Source organism: Falco peregrinus, chromosome 2, assembly GCF_023634155.1.
Source record: "Falco peregrinus isolate bFalPer1 chromosome 2, bFalPer1.pri, whole genome shotgun sequence".
NCBI classification, from domain to species: domain Eukaryota; kingdom Metazoa; phylum Chordata; class Aves; order Falconiformes; family Falconidae; genus Falco; species Falco peregrinus.
In genome coordinates, this window is record NC_073722.1 from 38254898 (window position 1) to 38274078 (window position 19181).

Below are 19181 nucleotides of genomic sequence, written 5' to 3' on the forward strand. Positions count from 1 at the left end.
GCAGCAAGCAAATTCAAAGCATATGCTGGGGGAAAAGGTGTTAGCAAAGTCGCAAATCATTGAAGGAGGAAAAGGTTGGCTCAGGGAGTAAAGAGCTGCCTTGTTCAGTATGGAAAGATTGCTAAGATGTTTGATAAAGATATAAATTTAAATCAAATAATTCACTTCCCTAATAAAGAAAAAAAAATCTGGTTTATCACAGAATAGCTTTTTTAAATTTAAGTATAATTAAGTCATTTTTCTTCAGTCTAGAGCTGCAAAAAACTATATAATCCTATTAAAAATAGATAAATCCCAGTTAAAACTGTCCCACCTGAATGTACAACAGCCCAGCGGGGAGGGGAGGGCACGGGCTGTGCCAGGCTGGGGCCGTGGCTGTGCTCCCCCTCACCACAGCTGGTCTTACTGAAACGAAACCTGCGGAGTCTAAAAACCTGTGTTTTTGCACCAGTCCCACCTGCAGGGCCGGACCCTCAGCCCTCTGCAGCTAGTCGTCTGGTTGCTCCCACGGGGAACTGGCACCGTGGTGTCCCCAGCATTTCAGCAGCCGGGATGCTGTGTGCGGCGGAGCTGTGACATGAGGACAGCTTTAACACAAGCCCGCCTGTGTCCCTCTGTCCCCCAACCCCATGGCTGTACCCCCTGCCCGATGCTCAGACCCTCCAGAGCCTGGCTGGCAGTCATGAGTCCATCATTGGGATTTCTGGCTTAATGGAGATTTCCCCAAGGGTCCTTCCTTGGAAGTTTCTCTCCTATTAATTCCAGGTGCTTTCCTTTGCCTTTGCCTTCATTTTTATTTTCAGCCCAGACTCCCATACCCGGCATTTGCATGACCCCATCCCATGCCACATGCACATTTTCCGTGTCAATATTATTCTTCATTTGCTCCCTGCCTCACACGGATGCAGCAAGCACAGGAATAAGCTCCATAAACCTTGTCACCTCACTGATAAACCCGGACTAGCTCCTTAACTCCCACGGGAGTTCAGGGGGTCGAGGGGACCCTCATGTCCCTCTGGTCCCTGGCCCCACTGGTCACCACTGCACACCAGAGTGTTACCACTGTTGCTGCAAGCAGGATTTATCAATAATGTAGATCAATAACATGTTGATGAACAATATGTTTCAAGACCTCTGGCCACCTCTTCTTGTTGTCAGAGTCCCCTCTGCCAAACGCCGACCTCGGAGACTGGCCACCTCCCACCCTCACGGTGTGAGCCTGCCTTGCCTCTGTTCCCCAGGATGCCCAGCAGTGCCCGGGGGGCTGCCACGGGCCTGCCCCAGTGGCTCATCCTCCTGGCCAGCTTCATCCCACCAGGTATGGTGTCATCGAGAGATCTGCTGCCTCCCACCCTGCCGGCACAGTCTGGTCCCCCACAGGGGCTGGTGGCTTGGCTCTGCACCAGGATACGGGGGAGCTGAAGTGCTGATGCCCTGACCCTGCCAGCAGCCCTGCCCAATGCTCAAGGGATGGGCAGGACAAGCTCTGGGCACCCCGAGGCTGGTCCTGGCTTTCCCATGGGCCGTGGCACAGCAGATGCTCTGGAGAGATTTGCTGGCATGTGCCGCATTGTGCCATGCTCCCATGCTACTCCTCCTGACGGGCAGGCACGTGGTACCCATGGACACCATGGATGGGGCCGGGGTCCAGGATGGGGTGGGCATGGGGTGGCGGGGAACAGCCAGGGCATGAGAAGAAGGACAAGGAGCTGGGGTGTGTTTAAGAAAATAAGCTTTTGGAGGGCAATTTTTCCTTTTTTGCTAATTATTTTGGCCTTTGCTTTTCTAATCCAGCTGGTTCCTTGCACTGCCCAAAAGCATCACCCAGCTTTTCCTTGTCTCCACCTTGAAATTTTCTCCTGGGGGGTTTTATCTCACACTCCTATTCTCCTCTCCCACCTGCCTGCTCAGGCAGCCCGGGCAATGCAACGTGGCCCAGTGGGTCCCAGGAGGTGCACAGGGGGGCTGCAGACGGCAGCAGGCCCCTGCCCGGCTGGCACCCTGACCCTCTTTTTCCCTCTGCCTCCTTCCAACACAGCCCTTGGCTCATGGGGGGTCACCTACCCCACGTCCCTGCAGGGCATCAGGGGCTCCTGTGTGGTGATCCCCTGCACCCTGAGCTACCCTGATGACATGGCAGCTGACGACGGCATCGTGGCCATCTGGTACAAGGATTATGATAACCAAAAGACGTTGGTGTACCACTCGGCAGCCCAGGAGGTGGATGCTGGCTTCAGGGACCGTGTCCAGCTCCTGGGGGACCCCCGCTGCTCGCAATTGCACCCTGCTGCTGCGGAGACTGACGCTGGAGGACCATGGGCCCTACAGATTCCGCTTTGAGATCATCAACGGTGACCGGTGGTCAGCGGAGAGGGATGTGATGCTGAGTGTTTTGGGTGGGTATAGTGGTGAGACACCTGCCCTCTGCCAGCTCCCTGCCTGCCTGTCCTCACACTGACATCCCACCCTCTGCTCTCTATCCCTCTGCTCTCCATCTCCAGATGACCTTGATCGCCCAAGCATTGCTGCCAGTGAGGAGCAAACCGAGGGGCAAACATCCACCTTGCAGTGCTCCACACCCTACTTCTGCCCACTGAGCGACACTGCCCTGCGCTGGGAGGGCTACGACCCCCAGGTCTCGGTGGTGTCTGGCTGGGTCCAGCTGGACACGAACGGGGTCAGCCACCACCTGACTCTCACCACCTCCTTCTCCTGGAAGGACCACTCCAAAAAGCTGCTCTGCGAAGTTTCTTATGGCTCCAAGAAGGCAACCAGTGAGGTCGTCCTGCGGGTGAGACGTACGTGGGGTGGCTCTGCACAGGGGCTGGCTGAGTGCAGTACGGGGATGGGGGCACCTCTGCCACGGCCACACCACCCAGGTCCTCCTCCTGCCACCCACTGTGCCTCCTTCCTTGCCTCCTTCCCGGGGCTCCTTGCAAAAGGCCAGAGGAGAGTTTCGTCCTGCTTCTCCCTCCCTTTCCTGTTCCCCCACAGCTCTCCATGGCTGGAGCTGGTGATCAGTCCTGTAAGCACTGCTGAAGTGCCAGCTTCCAGCTCCATGGCACACCCTGGTGCCACAGCTGTGCCCACACCACTTCACTGCTGGTGGGCAGCTCTGCCCCCCTTTCCATCTCCCCTTTTCCCCACACCAGACCCTCACATATAAGCAGCAGGATGCGTTACAGCAGCATCCCATGGGTCCTGCCCAGCCTCACCATGCCCGTCTGTCCTCCCTGCAGATGCCCCTAAGGACACCCAGGTGTCAGTCAGCCCCTCCACGCAGAACATCCGTGTGGGCGACACGGTGTCCCTCACATGCGAGGTGAGCAGCAGCTACCCCCATGTCTCGGCATACCACTGGTACAAGGACAGAGTGGCTGTGGGCAGCGAGCAGATCCTGACCCTTCGAGGGGTTCGCCGCGAGGACTACGGACAGTACCACTGTGAAACCAAGAACGACGTTGGGGCTGGCGCAGCACCTGCCGTGGTGCTCTACATCTTCTGTAAGTGCCAGGGGAACTTGCCAGAGGCTGGGGCATTGCTGGAGGGGGAGCGGGGCCGTGGCACTGGGAGCAAGTTTACCCAGTGAGTCTGGACTGGTGTGGGCAGGGGCTGGTACCAGCTGGAGGTCCAGGAGCTGGGGATGGAGGGGTGTGGTGCCTCCCTCATGCCATGCCTGCATTCTTTATCCCTCATGGCACAGGGCTTTGGCGAGCCCCAAAAACAGGGCAGGGAGGGATTTCCAGCAAGCCCAGAGAGCAGAGCCAGCTGTGAGGCTTCACTGCTGCTGCTGGTCAGAGCTCGTGGGGATTCAGAATCAAGGTGGTCTGCAGGGAGGGGGGACCAGGGTCCTCCACCAGACACTGTGGTAGAGATGAGCCCCAGGAGTCTGCCCGTGTCAGAGTCCCACAGGGAGCATCTCCCCCCGGCTGGGCTGCTCCCCCCAGAGCCCACCCTGAAAGGTGAGCCATGCTGCAGCACCCACCATGAGTTTTGCCCCTGGTGCTTTGCATTAAGTCTGGAATTTGAGCCCCAGCTGGCAAGGTGCTGGTGGCAGGGGACAAACCCAAACGCCTCCTGCCTCAATTGTCATCCCTGGGGGGCAGAGGGGCTCCTGCCTGTCCCCAGACTCTGCCCTGGGTGGAGTGAGGTGGGGGGCTGCTCTCCTGCTGCCAAGACCCCCCCTGAATGCGCTCCCATCTCCATCAGCCGCAGAGATCTCGGTGAGCCCAGCAGCTGAGGTGCAGGAGGGGACACCCACCACCTTGTCCTGCGACGTCCCTGGCAGGGAGGGCCAGGACCTCAACTACACCTGGTACAAGAACAGCGCTTGGCTCAAGGAGGGCACGGCGCACACCCTGCTCTTCCACCACGTGGCCGCCAGCGATGCTGGCTATTACTCCTGCAAGGTGACCAATGATCGGGGCAGCGACACGTCCCAGGCCGTCAGTCTGAGCGTGACATGTGAGTGCCCACGGACTCCTAGATGGGTCCCAGCCAGGTGAGGGTCCCTTTGTGCCAGGGGCCGTGCAAACCCCTGCGTTTAAACAAAGGCTCTGCTCCAAACGCCTTGGGTCCTGCTGAAAAGGAGGTTTCAGACCTCCTGGGTAGAAGTTGCTATAAATGCAACAATTTTTGGTTGTGAGCTGCATTTGAAGGTACCATTAAGCGGTGTTTGCTGCAGCAGGGACCCGTCTGCTCATCGCAGCATCTCCCACGCCTCCACTAATCTGTTACACACCAGAAACTGCTGGGAGGTTACTAACCGAGGAGCCAGCTATGATAATAACAGCTCAGAAGCTTTTGCAAGTCAGGGGGAAAATAAAATAGCCTTGGGTTTGGCTTTGACATTTCTGTGAGTAAATATAACCCGCTTATGTAAGGGGGAAAGCAGCTCAGAGGGGCAGCGGCGCGGGTCGGGGCTGGACGTGCCCCACGTGCAGGTAGTGGCCGCAGCACCGGCACCTCCTGATCTGCAGCATCCTCTCCCCTCTCGCAGACCCCCCCCGGACCCCCAACATCATGCTCTTCCAGGAGACCCAGGGTGGCAGGCTGGCCATCGTCCGCTGCACTGTGGACAGCCACCCCCCAGCCACCATAGCCCTTTACCGCGATGGCACCTTGCTGGCAGCCAGTGGGTCACAGGCAGCCCCGCGCCAGCGGCTAGGTGTCACCACATCCCGCAACGCCCTGCGGCTGGAGATCCGGGGTACAGGACCCCAGGACAGTGGGGAGTACCGCTGCATGGCCAGCAACGCCTACGGCAACACCAGCGCCACCAAGCTCTTCGTCGCCCGCGGTGAGTCCCGGTGTGAGGGGACTGTCAAGCTCCCAGCCCTGGGTCTTGGGTGTCCATGAACCCCCAGGGTTGTTGGGGAGGTTTCTGCAGGGCTGGGGGGGGGATTCACAAAGCCCTGCGGGCTGGAGGGACCCCTGTGGCACACCGGCATCCTGGGGACAATGTGGTGGTGGTGGCCTCCACACAGCCCTTCCCCACCTTGGGGTGTTGAAGCTGCTCAAAGAGCTGGAGGTTCTCCCCAGTTTCGTTTTTCAAAATGCTGCAAAATTAGTAGCAAAGTTTGTCCAAGCTTTCTTCCCTGTGCCTGCAAGCCCCTGGCGGCACACAGCACCTGGGCATGCAGCGGGGACCAGCTCCTCCTGCTCCATCTCTGACACCTCTGCACTCTGTGGCTCCCTCAGCCATGGTTTGGGGTGACAGAGGCAGCAGGAGGAGCAAAAAGCCCCCCAAAACCCTGTCCAAGGGCAACCTCCTTTAGGATGTCAAAAGAAACCAAAATGGACCTCAGGGTCCAATTTCAGAGAAAATAATCCCAAGTTTGGGTGCCACAGCAGTAAAGTTGGGGTCCATTTCAAGCTGGCCAAGATGCCTCCAGTCCAGCCGGTCACCGGCCAGTGGCAGAGGGGACCCAGCCTGTCCTGGGAGCAGTCATCCAGCTCTAAAAGGCCCCGCTTGTCTCTGCTGGTCGCAGAGTGCTGGGGGATCAGCTCGCCTGGAGACATCCCAGCTGATGTCCAGTGTCCCCAAGAGAACGTCACCCACCAAAGACGCAGCCACCGATGCCATGGGGTCCTATGAGGGAAGGGGCAGCTCAAGTCCTGCCTTGGAGGGAAGCTGAGCATGGGGCTTTGGGAGATGGAGCCAGGGGAAGGGCAAAGGTTTGCAGCAGAGGTTTCCCTCCTTCCTTGACATCCCTCTCCCAACTCTCCTTCAGCTATGGAGGTCCTGATCCAGCCCTCATCAGAGGTGTGGGAAGGGGCAGCCGTCACCCTGACCTGCCTGGGGGCTCGGGACGTGGCAGGGGAGACCCTCTACACCTGGTACAGGAACAGCAAGTGGCTTCGGGAGAGCTCAGCCCCGACACTGCACTTCCCTTCCATCCGCGGCGAGGATGCAGGCGCTTTCCAGTGCAGCGTCCACAGCAGCAACGGCAGCGACACGTCGGTGGCTGTCCCGCTCCGTGTACTCTGTAAGTGCTGCCAGGGGGGCTCCTGCTGCTAACACCCAGGCTCTGAGGGAGGTCCTGGGGTCTGGGTTGGGTAGCCCTGCTGGGAAGCCCCTCTGCTCTTCCCACCATGAGGTTTCCCCCATCACTGCCAAGCACAGCCAAGCAGCTCTTGGGCAGGAATGTGGAGAGGGTGGAAAATTCCCTTTTGCAGATAAATCTGTGAATTTGGGGGAGGAGATATTTGGAGAATCCTAAAATTCCCAGGAACCAAAGAGTTTTAAAATGTCCCATGAAATTAGATTCAATTGTTCAGAATGATAAATGATCCCTGTGAAAAATATATTCCGGTTGGACTTTGCCTTTCAAATACTTTCTGTGCTATAAAATAAAAATCTTCTCTGGTACCAAACCAGAAAAAAACATAATTAGGAAGTTTCAGTCCTGACAAAATGGCCTTTTTCTGTAACCATGGTAGACATGTGGATCACACCTGGTCCCCAGGTGCCCAGATCACAGGGGTCTCTGCAGATCTGTCCAGGGTTGGACACTCAGACCCTGAGCTCAAGCCAGGTGACAGCAGAGGTGCCAACAGAGGTGCCTGGGACATGCAGGTCCCTTATAAGCTGGCAGATGTGGGACCCTGGGGTGTCAACCAGATGTGCCAACCAGGGCTGCTCGGGTGGCCCTGAAAAACAGCAATCCCTCAGGTTCTTGGGGTTCTCCCAACCTCAGGGATCCATAATATTCTCACTAAAGGTTTTTGAACCCTGCAGTCCCACCAAGGCAACCAGCGATGAGCTCCTTCCTGGAGACCCAGAGTGGGCGCCTGGGCGTCATCCAGTGCACCGTTGAGAGTGACCCAGAGTCCAACCTGACCCTATGGAGAGGAGAAGAAGTGGTAGCCTGCACATGGGGCTGTCCCACAGCCCCCAACCCCAGGGTCCATGCCACCTTTTCCTACAACAGTCTGAAGGTGGAGATGCGGGAGGTGGTGCTGGAGGATGAGGGGACTTACGTGTGCTGGGCTGGGAACCTGCAGGGCAATGCCAGCGCAGCCATAGACTTCAGGGCTGAGAGTGAGTGTGGGGAAGGGGCGGTGGGCAGGGTACAGCCGGCCGCCACACACCCCCGCAGCGTCTGGGAAAAGCCTCGGAGAGGGGAGGGGGGAAGCGAATGCCAGGGAAGGGGGCAACTCAGGAGATCAAGGGTGATGGACAGAATGAGCAGAAAAAGGCCACGTGCCCGTGAAATCCAGGGTATCAAAACAGCTTCTGTCTCAACAGAGCTGCTGTGCGCAAGTCATGTGGTGCTCGAGTGAGCAGGGTTAAAGTGGGGGCTGCTATCAGAGGGTGCTGTGCCAGCCCCTCTGGCCCCTCCAGCCTCTCCTCATGGGTTTGGTGGGCTCCTGGTGGGTCTGATGGGCTCCTGGTGGGTCTGGTGGGCTCCCCCGTGGCTGTAGTGAGGGTTCCAGCTCCTGGCAGGGATTCCATGCCTGTGTGTGACTGGGGATGCTGAGCAAAATCCCTGCTGAGGGAGTTCCCACGGGCTCCCTCCTGCTGGTACATCCCCCCTGGGCTGGTGAGGCCCTGGGTGGCTCATGCCCAGCTCCCACAGGGAGCTGATCCAGCTCAGAGTGCAGCAGGATTAGCCGGCATTTACCTTCTGGAATAGCTGCACAGTCACTCGCTAGCTGGCCAGCCCTGGGGTGGGTGTTCACCCCGGCACTGCCGAGGCAGTGCTGGTCATCCCAGCTGAGCTGATGCCTGTTTGCCCCCTGCCCCTACCCGTAGCTGCCAACATTGCAGTGGCTCCATCCCCCCACGTGCTGGAAGGCCAGGCCGCCAACCTAACCTGTCAGCTGAGCAGCGGCTCCCTGGCTCAGCCCAACATCACCTGGTACCGAAATGAGCAGTGGCTTGCCGAGGGCCTGGCTACCTCCCTGGTGTTTCGGCAAGTGGCCAGCACAGATGCCGGTCTGTACCGCTGCAAAGCCACCACCGACGGCGGCAGCCGGAGCTCTCCCACCATCTTCCTGGATGTGCTGTGTACGTACAGGCTGCTGGGGGATGCTCAGTTTGTTGTCATATGGAATTTGTAGCTCATCTCCGTGCAAGCGTGCCCAGCTCTGTTCACACACATGGAGCTGTGCCCGGGCTCTGGGCAGAGCTGATTTAGGTGCACGTGTGGAACTTTGAGCACATGTATATGTCCTGGGGCTTCCTCCCGTGAGCATCCACACCCCTCTGCCATCACCTGCAGCGTGTTTACCTCCCTATTGTGCAAGTCTGCACTTAATGTGCGTGCAGGCTTGTGATCCTGCAGGTGTAATGCTTGCAGGGCCCTTCTTCCTTCCCCTTCCCCTTTCCCCTCCCCTTTCCCTTTCCCCTTCCCTTTCCCTTCCCCTTTCCCCTCCCCTTTCCCTTTCCCTTTCCCCTCCCCTTTCCCTTTCCCTTTCCCTTTCCCTTTCCCTTTCTCTTTCTTTTTCCCCTCCCATTTCTCTTCCCCTATACCTTCCCTTTCCCCTTCCCCTTCCCCTTCCCCTTCCCCTTCCCCTTCCCCTTCCCCTTCCCCTTCCCCTTCCCCTTCCCCTTCCCCTTCCCCTTCCCCTTCCCCTTCCCCTTCCCCTCTGGAAGGCGATGCAGCTCTCCCCCCACTCCTCAGGGGCCCCAAGCAGCTGCTGCTAACCAGGAGCTCTCGTATTGGTGAGCAATCGCTGCTCAGCCACCCGCCTCTGCCTGCACAGATGCCCCCCGGGACCCCCACCTGAGTGCCTTCCTGGAGACGCAGAGAGGCCACCTGGCCATCTTCCACTGCTCCGTGGCAAGCAACCCTCCCGCCTGGCTGGCCCTGCACCGTGGTGAGGAGCTGGTGGCCACCAGCACCGCGGGGAGCAGCCCACGAGTGGGCATCTTGGCAGCCCCCAACACCCTCCGGGTGGAGCTGCGGGAGGTGACACCAGCCGACGAAGGCAGCTACCGCTGCACCGCCACCAACGCGCATGGCACCGTGGCCCAACGCCTGTACTTCCACGTGCAGAGTGAGTGCCGCGTGCAGCACCATGTGCCAAGCGTTGCCAGTAGCGGGGGCAGCACTGAGGTGGCACCAAGCAGGGGGCCGGGAGGGCTCTGACATGAGATGTGACCTTTTCCGCCTGGTTCCTGCTGACGGGGTGAGCGCACACTCCCGAGCCGTCCTGTGGTGACAGCGGGGCAGGGAAATGTCACTGAGCATTGCAGGCTATGGACAGGCGCCACAGAACCGGCGAGTGATGGTGGCAGGGTGTGATGCATCCCCTGGATGCAGTGGGGACATCGCTTTGCGCTACCCCCACGTCAGGCAGGAGCCAGTGCAGGGCACTGACCGGCACCTGCTGCTTGGTGATGCGGTGTATCGAGCTGCCCCCACCGCAGCTCAGTGGAGGTTAGGTGTCCCTGTCCCTGCTGGGGGGGGTCCCTGTGCAGGGGCTTGGGTGTGGTGAGCTGGGACCCGGTGGTCTGTCCCAAGGGTTGCGGGTGGGCATCGGCACCTAACCGGCACCCAGACCCTGGAGCGAGGCAGCACCCATGTTATCTGCAGGGGTGTGAGTATGTGATGTGTGTGTCAGTAACAGGAATCCTGAACGGAATCAATTTTTTGGGTTGGGATCTGGCTCTCAGACTGATTGATCCAAATGTGTCTCTGTGGAGGTGTCCACATGGGTTTTTCTGCTCCCAGGATCCCACCCAGGCTCCGGCTGCTACTTCAGAGGTGCCAGCTCACCCACACACACACACACACACACCCAGCCACCTTTATTCAAACACCTCAGCCCTGGGTACCAGCAGTGATGGAGTTGGTGGGCGGGTGTCAGCTAATGGGGACGGGGAGCAACACATTTTCTTCAGCGCAGATATATAACACCAGGGCTGCACAGCTGCCCCGCTCAGAACAAGGACACCAAAACGTGCAGCGCTACGATGCGCGCTAGGGAAGCGAGGAGGGTTTTGCTTTGTCCCACACTGTGTCACGGCCACCCAGGGGCCGGCAGTGCCAAACCGCTGTGGTGCCCTCTGAGCTGCTCTTGGCATCTCTCCCTGCACCAGCTGCCCGAGTCCTCATCTCACCGTCAGCAGAGGCGCAGGAAGGAGACGACATCTCCCTGACGTGCCAGGTAGTGGGAGAGCCACCAGATGACACCATCTACACCTGGTACAGGAACAGTGAACGGCTCCAGGAGACCCCTGGCAACTTCCTTGCACTGCCCCACATCGCCAGCACGGCTGCCGGCTCCTACCACTGCCGAGCCCGCAGCCCCTCGGGGACCAGCATCTCCCCGGCTGTTGCCCTGCGCGTCTCCTGTGAGTGGGACCCTGCTGGGGATCGAGACAGGGGGAGTGGGGTGCTGAGGGTGGGATAGTGCTAGGGTGGGTGGGATGGTGCCAGGGTAGGATGGTGCTGAAGTAGGATAGTGCTGATGGCAGGGATGGGAGATGCCAGGGTAGGATGGTGCTGGTGTGAGATGGTGCTAGTGTGGGATGGTGCCAGGGATGGGATGGTGCCAGGGATGGGATGGTGCTGGGATGGAATGGCCAGGGTGGGATGGTGCCAGGGTGAGATGGTGCCAGGGATAGGATGGTGCCAGGATGGGATGGTGCCAGGGTGTGATGGTGCTGGTGTGAGATGGTGCTAGTGTGGGATGGTGCCAGGGATGGGATAGTGCCGGGCTGGGATGGTGCTGGGGGCAGGAAGCTGAGCAAGGCTGCTCAGCCACACTGAGCTATGGCTGGCACATAGCAGGTGCCTTGCACAGCCCTCACTGCTGTCCCTGTTCCCAAATGCTGCGTGTCCCATGCCCAGAAAGTGTTGAAAGTGGAAAGTTTATGGGCGTGTATCTCCTCCATAAACCCCTGGTCTGAATTAAAACCAGTCGAACGTGTCCCCTCTCAAGATGAACTGTCTGATGAGGAGTGGTGTGGCTGCCTCACGTCTGGGCCACCCACCGCCTCGCATCAATAGAGGGAAATACACAACAGCAAATATTTCAGTTCTGTTAAAAAAACATGTTTCAATAGACCTGAAATTATCTAAATTTTAAAAGACTTCAGTTAGGAGAAATGTTGTCTGTCTGGGATGGAGGGGAAAATCCTGGAAAGAGGAAGTGTGGCTTATGCTTTTGGTGCAAGTGTGGGCTGCTGCTGCCCTGGTGCCAGCTGCAAGTTGCCAGGAGCCACGGCAAACATCTCAGGGTATCCAAGGGGCTGGGGCAAGGTGATGCCACCCAGGACCTGGGGGGGAAGGGAGGGGGGACCCCAGCCTTGGGGGGCTCTGGCTGCAGATGCGGGGTTTGCTCACCCTCTGTGTAATGTGTGGCCTGGGCAGATCCCCCGCGGGTGCCGGTGCTGACCTCCTTCCTGGAGACCCCCGAGGGGCAGCGGGGCGTGCTGCAGTGCACGGTGGACAGCAGCCCACAGGCAGAGCTGGCTCTCTTCAAGGACCAGGCACTGGTGGCCTCTACAGCACTGCCCCAGCGCACTGCCCTGCCACGGCTCAGCATCACCTTGGCCTTCAACAAGCTGCGGGTCAGCATCAGCCCCGTGCTGCTGGAGGATGAGGGGGAATACGTGTGCTCCGCCAGCAACAGCTATGGCAACGCCAGCACAACGGCGAACTTCACGGCAAGCAGTGAGTGCAGGGCTGGCGCTGCCTCGGGGACTGCGACGCGATTGAGCGGTGTGAGCAGTGACAGGCAGTGATGGAGCAGGGATATGGCAAAGAGGAGAAGGCAGGCTCTACTGGAGGATGCTCGTGGGAAAGGGAGGGCAGAGAGAAGCTGGAATAGAAGGGACAGCACAGGAGCAGAGAAGAAACGGAGGAAGATGTGTGTTTGTGGGAAGGGAGGGCTGTGCCAGGGGTGTTCCCGGTGAGCTGCATGCAGAGCCACAGACACGAAGGAATTGCAGCTCCTCTTGGAGGTGATGCAAAAGTGATGCTGGCTTTGCTGTATCCACTTGCTGATGCTGATCACACAGCTGGCATCACCCCAGGCTGTCCTGTGGCTGCCACGGGGGTGGGGTTAATAGGGATGGGGGCTGCAGCATCTTCATCGCTTCTCGTCTGGAATAATGGGAAAAGACCCCCAGCCAGAAGTCCTGGACAGGACCAGCTCTCCCACCACACAGCCCACCACCCTCCTGTCCTGCCGACCCTCCATCGTCTTCAGCCCACCTCGCTCAGCCCCAGCATCACCTGCTCCCCCTTCCACCGCAGCTGCCAGGCTCTGGATCTCCCCCTCCCCAGACGTGCAGGAAGGCAACGCCGTCAACCTGACCTGTGCGGTTGCGAGCAGTGGTGGGGAAGTGCTGAGCTACGCCTGGTACAAGAACCAGGTCTATTTCAGCAGCAGCTCGGCCCCAATCTTCGCCTTCCCCAGCGTCTCGGCCTCCGACGCTGCCTCCTACCACTGCACGGTGCGGACCCCAGCGCTGACCCGCAGCTCTGCACCCACCACCCTCAACGTCCTCTGTGAGTCCCCATGGACAGGGGGCTTCACGCAGCGGGGAGAGGTCCCTCGCACCCACCTGGGGCAGGGTCCCCGCCACGCCGCAGGGAGGTCCCTCGTGGGGTCACTGGCCCCTTGGCCAGTCCCTGTGGCTGGGAGCTCTGCTGGGCTGTGGGGCGGGTGGGAGGTAGCAAGGCCTGGCTTAGTTTGGGGGGGTGTCAATGAAAATTAGCCTTTGCCCCAGGTGATAACTCAGCCGAGCTTTACACCCCAGCCCTGTGTTAGACCCCTGGCAAGCAGACATGGCCAAGAGCCCCACATCATCTGCAGAAGATTTTGGTGAAGCTTCTCCAAGCGCCCCAAGTTTGTCCTTGTGCTTTGTACCAAACCGAAACAGAAAAATCTTTGGCTTTCAGGAAACGTTGCAGGATTATTTTTTTTTCTCCCTGATTTGGAAAATGAAAACCAGACTTTGTTTAAAAAAAGACGTGCAAAAAAAATGTAGTTGCAAGTCAGAATGTAAGATTTTTTCCCCCTTTTTATTAGAAAAAGACGGCTTTAACTTATAAAGCTGCTGTGAGGAGTGAGTGAGTGAGGAGCACTCCTGGAAATGACTTCCAGAGAGCCTGAGACCCTGGCAACAAATTCATTGCTTCTCTCCCTCCTCCTGATTTTGGATGGGGAATGCCGGATGCTAAAAATATCTTGGCATTATGGGCCCGAGCTGCACCCACAGCCATGCTGCCTTTGCACCAGCCTTGCTGATGAGGTTTGCCATGCACTGACGTGCAAAAAATATTTTTGATTGAGACTGGGATGCAAGTGGAGCACTGAGCTGGGCCGGGCCATGTGCTGTGCCATACTCCTACTCCCAGCCAGCATGGCTGGAGCTGCAGGTTGGAAATTAGCTCAGCAAATGAGTCTGTGCCATGCTTTGAGTGTCAGTTTGGTTCAAGGGGACCATGGATGCTGAGGAAAGAGGCAGTGCTGCCCGAGTAGGTCCCACATTGCTGGCAGCAGAGCATCACTGTGTCAGCTCACAGCCCAGCCAAGACCACGAAAGCAGCCAGTCCAACTTGAGCATCGCAGGCTGGGGATGCTCCAACTCGCTGAGATGCTGCTTATCCTACCGTCCACCTCTCTCCCACCCCACTTCCCTTCCCACAGACCCCCCCAGGAACCTGCAGATGAAGGCCTTCACGGAGAGTGGCAATGGGACAGCAGTCATCCTCCTCTGTGTGGTGGAGAGCAACCCCCTGTCCAAGATCACCCTGCTCAAGGAGGGGAAGCTGGTGGCCTCCAGCCCCCCCGTGGGAGGTGACCACCCCAGGCAGAGCAGCCACATCTCCCTGGCTCCCAACACACTGAGGCTGGAGCTCCGGGAGGCTTCTGCAGAGGATGAGGGAGAGTATGAGTGCCAGGCACGCAGCCCCCTCGGCAGCACCTATGTGTCTCTGCCCCTCCGTGTGCAGGGTGAGTCCATCTTCATGTGGGGTGAGGTGGGGTGGGGGGGTAGGCAGGGACGAGGGGGCTGGGGACCCCCTGAGCGGGTTGGTGTGGGCACTGAGAGGTACAACTGAAGTCAGTGTTGTCATGGGGAGTGATGCAGGGCTGGTGGAGGGGCAGGGAGGTTCTGCTACAGCTTGAGTGGTCACACACGCACGCACCCCGCTGGGCGGGGACAGTGGCTTCAGAGCTGGGAAAAGCTTTTCCCCAGCCACAGCCGAGGAAGGCAAACCCCTCATGTCAGTAAAGGCCAGCTCCGCTCTCCTCTCCCCAGCCATCAGGGTGGTGGTGCGACCCTCTGCCGAGGTGCCCGAGGGGACCGATGTGATGCTGACATGCCGGGATGCAGGCACGCGCCCAGGCACCATCTACTCCTGGTACAAGAACGGGCGGTGGCTGGCGGAGGGGCTCGACGCCTCCCTCGCCCTCCACGCTGCCCGGCGCACGGATGCCGGTGCCTATGCCTGCCAAGTGGGGAGGGGGCTGCGTGGCCGCAGGGCCCCCCCCGCCGCCCTCAGGGTGCTGTGTGAGTGAGGAGGGGCTGCATGGGGACACACGCACGCATGCACACTGCGGGGCTCTGCCAGCAAAGGGGGCCCAGGGCAGCTCGGGAGGGATGCTGCGGTTGGAGGATGGTCTATGTCGCCACCTGGTGACATCCCGCGACAGGCCGGCTGGGCAGCTCAGCCCCTGGCCCCCGGGGTGGGGGGTCTAGGTGCTTCCAAACTTGGCATCACATGCCTTTCCCCCCGCCCCGCTTCAGCCAGCAGCAAAGCTGTCAGCCCCCGCCCCCCCCCGGGCTGGTCCCCTGCCAGCAGAGCTGCTTGGGGAGGGGGGGGGGAAACGCTGTTCTTATCGCTGTAGATGCACCCCAGGAGCCATCCTTCATCTCCTTGGTGGACCCCCGGGGAGGGCGTCAGGCTGTCCTGCTCTGCACCGTCGACAGCTTCCCACCTTCCGACATCACCCTGTACCGGGGTCCCGGCCACGCGCCCCTGGCTTCCACCCACAGCCTGGCCGACCCACGCTTCACCGTCCAGGCAGCCCCCAACTCCCTGCGGATGGGCATGGCGGGGCTGGAGCTGCAGGACACAGGGCTCTACATCTGCTCGGCCAACAACAGCTATGGCACCGCGTCCTCGTCCCTGCTCCTGGATGTGGGAGGTGAAGGGAGCCCTGAGCCACAGCAAGACCCATGTGGGGGTCCTGGTGTGCCCTCCCATGGGAGTGTCGCTTGTGGGGGGTGTCTGGGGATGGTGGTGTCCTGTGCAAACCCAGGAACCCCGTGATTCCTCCATCCTCCTCAGGAGTCACAGTCACAGTTGAGCCTTCGCCAGAAGTCCCCGAAGGCACCACAGCCACCATGACCTGCTCGGCCACCCCTTGGGTAGGTGAAGAGGCCAATTACACCTGGTACAAGAACAGCCGGTGGCTGCGGGAGGGACCGGACGGCTCCCTCGTACTCACCCACGTCTCCAGCGCCGACACCGGCACCTACCACTGCCGGGCAAGTGGGATGCGGGGCAGTGCCACCTCGGCCCCGCTCAGCCTCCATGTGCTCTGTGAGTGTGCACGCTGGGTGCATCCAGCCCAGCATCACATGCGTCCTGTCTGCACAGTTCTGCTGTGACCAGGGCGCCTTCCTCCTCTTCTTCCTCCACTCCCTGCCCTGCTCCTCTCCCTTTGTACCCGGGGAAGAGAACATCGGGGTTTTACCTAGCAGTGGCTGCAGATCCCCCTCAAAAGTCAGATTTGGAACCAGCATGCTCCAGGCTGGGGAGGACTCTCCGGCTTGGGGGGGCACCATCAGCCCCGGGCTGGGGGGACTGGAGCTGCTCCAGACTGGAGGAGGGATGCATTAAGCAGCCCTTGGCGAGTGTCTAGGCCAGTGTGGCAGGGAGACCCCACCATGGCCCACTGCCAGCCTCATCTCCCCCCACCAGACCCCCCCCGGGACGTGTCAATCAGCACCTTCCTGGAGAACCGCAGCGGGCGGGTAGGCATCGTGCTGTGCACAGCTGACAGCCACCCGGCTTCCACCATCGCCCTGTACCACCATGGCCACCTCCTGGCCTCCAGCCTGGCCCCCGCCACCACACCAGGGGTCCGCAGCACCCCCTCCCACAACAGCCTCCGGGTGGAACTGGGGGCTGTGGGGCCGCAGGACTCAGGGGAGTACACCTGCATGGCCGGCCACCCCCTGGGCAACGCCACGGCCAGTGCCTACTTCAACGTGCACAGTGAGTGGGGCTGGACCGTGTGTGGTTCTGCAGGGAGCGGGGAATTTTGTGACAGAAAGATAGTTTTGGAGCAGTGGGGGAGCAGGAGTGGGTTGAATCGGCCCTGAGTACTTAGGTGAAAGGGAAAACAGGGAGGATTTTACTGCGAGAATTGGCAATTTCCTTTCAAGGAGCTTTTCTGTAGCGTCCCAGGTTGGGGCTGAAGGCTGGTTCTCATGAAAGGGCTAAAAAAGCTCACAGAAGCAGAAAATTGAATTGAATGCTGCAGAATGATCAAAAAAGTGGAGGAGGAATTGGCCTGGGTTCAACAAACAGCAAATCATGTTGCTGCTGCTTGTTGTTGTGCTGGGTGACTCCCCCTGCCCTGTCCAGCCCCTGCCTGTCCCCAGGTGCTGGCAGGGAGCAGCACACCAGCCTGCCTGACCCCTTGGTGGAGGGGACAGTGATGTGGGCAGGGGCAGCAAGTGTCCCAGTGTGGCACTGTGCCACCCTGTGACCCCCCCATGCTGTGTCCTCGACCCACTGACTGGCTGTCCCCAACCCTGGTGACCCGGCAGTGGTGCCAAGGAGTGTCCAGCTGTCACAGCCACCTCCCCAGGGTCCCCTTCACCCCTCATGGGGCATACTAAGGCTTTGGGGGAGTCCCACACACGCTGTCCCCATACCAGGGCCATGGGAAGAAGGGCCGAGGGAGGTCACGCCCCCCCCGCAGGGGTCCCTGAGCCCACTCCAGTCTTGCCGAGTCGGCAGCCCCAGCACTGGCGGGGATCTGCCCTGGCTCCCCTCTGCCCACAGCTCTCACCCACCTCCTGGCCTTCACCGTCCTGGCCGGGCTGCTCATGGCCGTGCTCTGTGTGGCTGCCCTGGCCCTCCTGGCTGTCAAGCTATGGCCCAGGTAACGTCCCTGACTGGGACAGGGTCGGGGGACAGGGACTCCTGGCTGAGCTGCGCCATGGCGGGAGCAGGGCTGGCAGCTCCCTCTCCTCCTTTGCAGGATAAAGAAGTTTTGGGGCTGGTCCAGTGCTGATGACACCTTTGAGCTGAGGAGCAAACAGGAGCAGGAGCAGGCGCAGGTAGGGACCTTGGTGGGGCCAGCTTTGAGGACCCCCCCACCCTGAGCTCCCAGGGGATCCCAGTGACAGGGGGTCCATGGGGTGCACTGTGCTGGAGAGCATCTTGGTACTGCTGCGGGATGCAGGTCTGGGCTCACACACTGACCAGGATCTGGGCCAGCCAGGTGGCTACGTGCTGGTGCTGCAGCCTTGGCTGGCATTGCCAGAGCTGGGGAAAGGCCAAGAGGGGCAGAGGGCCAGAATTTCCCCCTGCAGTCTCATCCAAGAGGGGCTTCACAGCACACCCTGTGCTGACCCCTCTGGGAGATGCTCTGGGGGCTCCCCTGGCCCCACAGGCTCCAGCGTGGGCAGGGTTTCCCCAACCAGCCCCAACCTTTTCCAGGTAGATGGAGCTTCTTAAGCTGGTGGCTCTTTCCAACTGATGCTGGAAGCACACAGCACTGGCCTAGCTGGATCCAGGCAGCCACTACCCTGGGGATAATCCATCTCCATCCCCTCCCGGTCTCCTCTGCCCCCGTTCCACCGCGCCCCTTGTCCCCCCCCACCATGGATGTTGTTCTCACACCGGGTACAGTCTGTGCTTGACACCGCGCATGGTGCACCACATGTGCCAGGCACCAGCAAGCTGTGACAGCTCAGAGCTGCTCTCCAGCAGTGAAACCTTGGGAAAAAAATAAATCTCTGGGTGATTATGCAAGCCTGGGGGCAGCCTCTCCATCACCACTGCCCTCCTGTCCCTCCACCAAAGCTGCCACTCCAGGGTGCTGCCCACCTTGGTGCTATGCGTGCCAGGGCATCCCTGTGTGCAATTCCTCTGTTGGGAAATAAAACCGGAGCAACATGCAGCCGGCATCCGTTGGGATGAGCTGGGAAGGGTTTTATCACCCTGCTTTGGGAAGGGTGGAGGAACTAGGTAGCCACAGGGCTGGGCAGGGCTGGTTTGCCCAGGGATTCTCCCGTGTTGGCAAGTGATTCCTTCCCTGCTCTCTCCTCCATGCTCCCTCCAGAGCCGGGCTGTGGAGCGATGGCTGTGGCTGCAGATGGGGCTGCGGGGCCAGTGGGAGATGAGGGACGTGATGCTCGGAGACAGTCTGTGATCATAGCATCCCATTTTCCTGGCATCTGTCTTGTCAGTCCCGTTGGACAGGAGGGCAGAGGTGTCCCCGGTCCAAACGTGTCCCCTTGGTGCCTGGGAAGAGGTGGGGGATGAGGAGGAGCCTGGTCCTGTCAGCTCCGTGCTGCCAGAGGGGAGCTGAGGCTGGGGGCCATGGGAGGGCTTCGCTCACAGAAGTCGTAGCCCCCAGCAAGGAAGGTGGCTGCTGGGCCATGTCCCTTCCTGGCCTGCTGCCGTTAGATGTCACTCTGCGGCCACCTTGCCGCTGGACATTGCTGGCCACCCCTGGACAGGGGCTTGGTC

At 59.9% G+C, this 19181-nt stretch overlaps 1 protein-coding gene across 5 annotated transcripts; it reads left to right on the plus strand.

Annotated features, from left to right (window-relative positions):
• Nucleotides 1-1180: 1180 nt before the first annotated feature.
• Nucleotides 1181-18609, plus strand: SIGLEC1 (sialic acid binding Ig like lectin 1). 5 transcript variants are annotated; one of them, XM_055797189.1, is made up of 21 exons: nt 1181-1318; nt 2039-2396; nt 2502-2798; nt 3240-3503; nt 4210-4464; nt 5000-5299; nt 6234-6488; nt 7241-7543; nt 8258-8512; nt 9211-9504; nt 10550-10804; nt 11826-12128; nt 12714-12968; nt 14113-14418; nt 14726-14977; nt 15316-15615; nt 15759-16013; nt 16395-16691; nt 17360-17586; nt 17686-17764; nt 18147-18609. In XM_055797189.1, the coding sequence occupies exons 2-20, from the start codon at nt 2129-2131 to the stop codon at nt 17716-17718; spliced, it is 4974 nt and encodes a 1657-aa protein (XP_055653164.1). In that variant the 5' UTR covers nt 1181-1318; nt 2039-2128; the 3' UTR covers nt 17719-17764; nt 18147-18609. The 5 variants fall into 5 exon arrangements, with proteins under 5 accessions (XP_055653164.1, XP_055653165.1, XP_055653167.1 ...); XM_055797190.1 differs by having other exon boundaries at nt 18151-18609; XM_055797192.1 differs by having other exon boundaries at nt 17487-17586.
• The last annotated feature ends 572 nt before the right edge of the window (nt 18610-19181 follow it).